This window comes from Peromyscus eremicus, chromosome 1 (genome assembly GCF_949786415.1).
Source record: "Peromyscus eremicus chromosome 1, PerEre_H2_v1, whole genome shotgun sequence".
Lineage (NCBI taxonomy): Eukaryota > Metazoa > Chordata > Mammalia > Rodentia > Cricetidae > Peromyscus > Peromyscus eremicus.
In genome coordinates, this window is record NC_081416.1 from 196,831,933 (window position 1) to 196,834,866 (window position 2,934).

The following is a 2,934-nucleotide window of genomic DNA, read 5'->3' on the forward strand; positions in this document are numbered from 1 at the left end:
TTACAGTTCATCTTTTTATTACACCAATAGGGTACCTTAGGCAGGCAAAGTAAAACAGCAAAACATCTTTACATAGTTAAACAAATGTTCCACAACATAAATAAATGCAACATATCTTTACATAGTTAAACAAATTCAACACATCTATACAAAGTTAAACAAATGCAGCACATCTTTGAGTAGCTAAACAAATATTCTGCAACAGGTTATATCACTCACAATTACTTTTTTAAGTCCCATCTATTCACCTGAAAATTTCATTATCCCATTTTTTTTTAACTACTGATACTACTCCATTATGTGAATGTATCACATTTTCTTTACCCATTCTACAATTGGGGGCCATATAAGTTGCTTCCAGTTTCTGGCTGTTATAGTTAAAGTTACTATGAATATATTTAGTCAAGTATCTTTTTGGTAGAATGGAGGATCCTTTAGGTATATGCATAAGAGTGGAAAACTTCATCTTGAGGTAGATCCATTGCCAGTTTTTTGAGGAACTGCAACACTGATTTCCATAGTGGCTGAACAAGTTTGCATTCCCACCAGCAATGGAGGAGTGTTCCTCTTGCTCCACATCCTCGCCAGCATGAGCTATCACTTGTTACTGACCTTAGCCATTCTGACAAGTGTAAGATAGAATCTCAAAGTAGTTTTGATATGTGTTTCCCCAATAGCTAAGGACGTTATCATTTTTAAGTGTTTTTTTTTTAGACATTTGAATCTCCTCTAGTGAGAATTCTCTGTTCAGATCTGTACCTCATTTTAAAATTAGATTGTATAGTTATATCACATCTAGTTTCTTGAGTCATTTATGGAGATATTTTATTTATGCTGAAATGTGATTTTATTTGTATGTTAGTAAATAAAGCTCCTTAGGGGTCAGAGCTAAAAGCAAGCCATTTAGCAGAAGTCCTGAGGTGTTGGCAAACACCCTTAATCTGATCACAATGCAGGAAGAGTCTCTGTGTGTTCAAGGACACAGCCAAGTGGTGACCTGAAATTTTAATCTCAGTATGAACCATGGAGACCTGGAGGTATGTATAGACAGGCAGTGATGAGGAAATCATGTGGTTGGGTTTAAATCCAATGAGAAGGTAGAACAGAAAGGCAATAAAAGGACAGGTCACACAGGAGAAGGTCTCTTTCTCTCTCAGGGGAAGGACGGCAGCAACTGGTAGGCTAAAGGCTTCGCTAGTGCTCTGATCTTTTGGGCTTTTAACTCTGCATTTTGCTCTGTGTTTCTTATTTAATAAGACCATTTAGAATTTCATCTACAGTTATTTATGAATTTTGGATATCAGCCCTCTGTATGTGTGGAGTTTCTGAGACATTTCCACATTCTACAGGCTGCCATTCTGTCATATTGCCAGTGTCCTTTGCCTTACAGAAGATTTTCAGCTTCATGAGGTCCCAGTTATTAATTGGTGATGTTAGTACTTGCACTATACATGGTCTGTTCAGGAAGTTGTCCCTATATGAATGAGTTTTTCTATGCTGTCAGATTCATTGTATCACATTTTAAGTTGAGGCCTTTGATCTACATGGACTTGAGTGTTATTGACAGTTGTTGTGGCCCACACCAGGAGGATTTGCTGAAGGAGATGGAGGCAGGAAGATGCTTGATATTTCTAATCTGGAGTCTTGGCATTCTACAACAGATAAAAGAATATGCCAATATATAAACAAAGGGAGATAAGAGGGGTCATGTCAAACTTGGGAGAAGCTTTCTCTTACCACAGCAGGGTAAAAATATGCTGGAACTAGACTTGATGTTGCTGATGAGAACAAAGGGGCAAACTATGGGAAAGCATATTTCTAGAAATAGAAAAACACTTACTCCCCATTGCACAGAACCTTTGGAGTAGGTTGTGAAGATGACCACAATGGATGAGAATGAGTAAGAGATGATGAATATGCACACTAGGGTGAGAATAGTTTGGGTGGCTCTGTCCTCAGGTGAGACTTTCAGAAAGTGTTGAGAACTGTGAATATGCTTGACTTGTCTTTTATGTCTGTAGAGGAGACTCACCATGGAGACACTTGAACAGGTCATGAGACCCAGACACAGGCCATCAGAGAAGCACAGTAAGAACATATAAAGTGCTGTAGCCACATTGCCAGAAGCAAACCATGAGCAGTACCCATAATTCATCCTGCTAGTTGCATTTTTGTTGTAAATAGGGCCTGACACTCTAGTTGGAGTCAAGAAGTTTAGAAGCAGGTGCACAAGCCAGCCTAGTGAGCAGGAGGGACCAATATACTTTGTGGCTCTGTGTTTAAGAGTGATCCACCAGGAGTTGGAGGGGTTGATTGTGATCACTTGGAAGCAACTTAGTAGGCACATGGCATACAGGGACATACCCCTTGTTATGCGGTAAATATACACTATCAATTTACATCCAACATCATCTAGAAAATACTTAAATCCAAAATCTGATATTGTCCGTGGAATGCCTCTTAAGATGATAGACAAGCAGTTGGCGAACGTCAAGTGCTGTATAATCAGATCTTTTGGCATTAAATGCTTTCCAGTGACTATCAAAATGAGATAATAAAATAGTATTGAGGAATTTCCAAGCACTCCTACTGTAATCTGGGAAAAGAGGAAAATTCCTATTGCCAAGTTGTCAGAAGCCATTTTCATTCCTATTAAAATTGTAAATAAGTTTATTATGGTCTGATAAATGAAGGCACCATGGGAATAGGGAGAAGCAGAGTACTAGGGAGGTCCCCAGGAATCCACAAAGATGACTCCACCATAGACTACTGGCAATGGTCGAGAGGGTGCCTCAGCTGACCTACTCTGATGATCAGATGGCTGAATACCCTAACTGTCATCATGGAACCCTCACCCAGTGAGTGATGGAAGCAGATGCAGAGATCAATGGCCAGGTCACAGGAGGAGCTCCAGCAATCCAATCGATGAGAGAG

General features: G+C 39.5%; 1 protein-coding gene across 1 annotated transcript; it reads right to left on the reverse strand.

The window, feature by feature from the left end:
• Positions 1–1,705: 1,705 nt before the first annotated feature.
• LOC131904531 (vomeronasal type-1 receptor 4-like) lies at positions 1,706–2,671 on the reverse strand. Its single transcript, XM_059255647.1, has one exon. It carries the CDS (start codon positions 2,645–2,647, stop codon positions 1,706–1,708), a length of 942 nt encoding a protein of 313 aa, XP_059111630.1. The 5' UTR covers positions 2,648–2,671.
• Between the last annotated feature and the right edge of the window lie 263 nt (positions 2,672–2,934).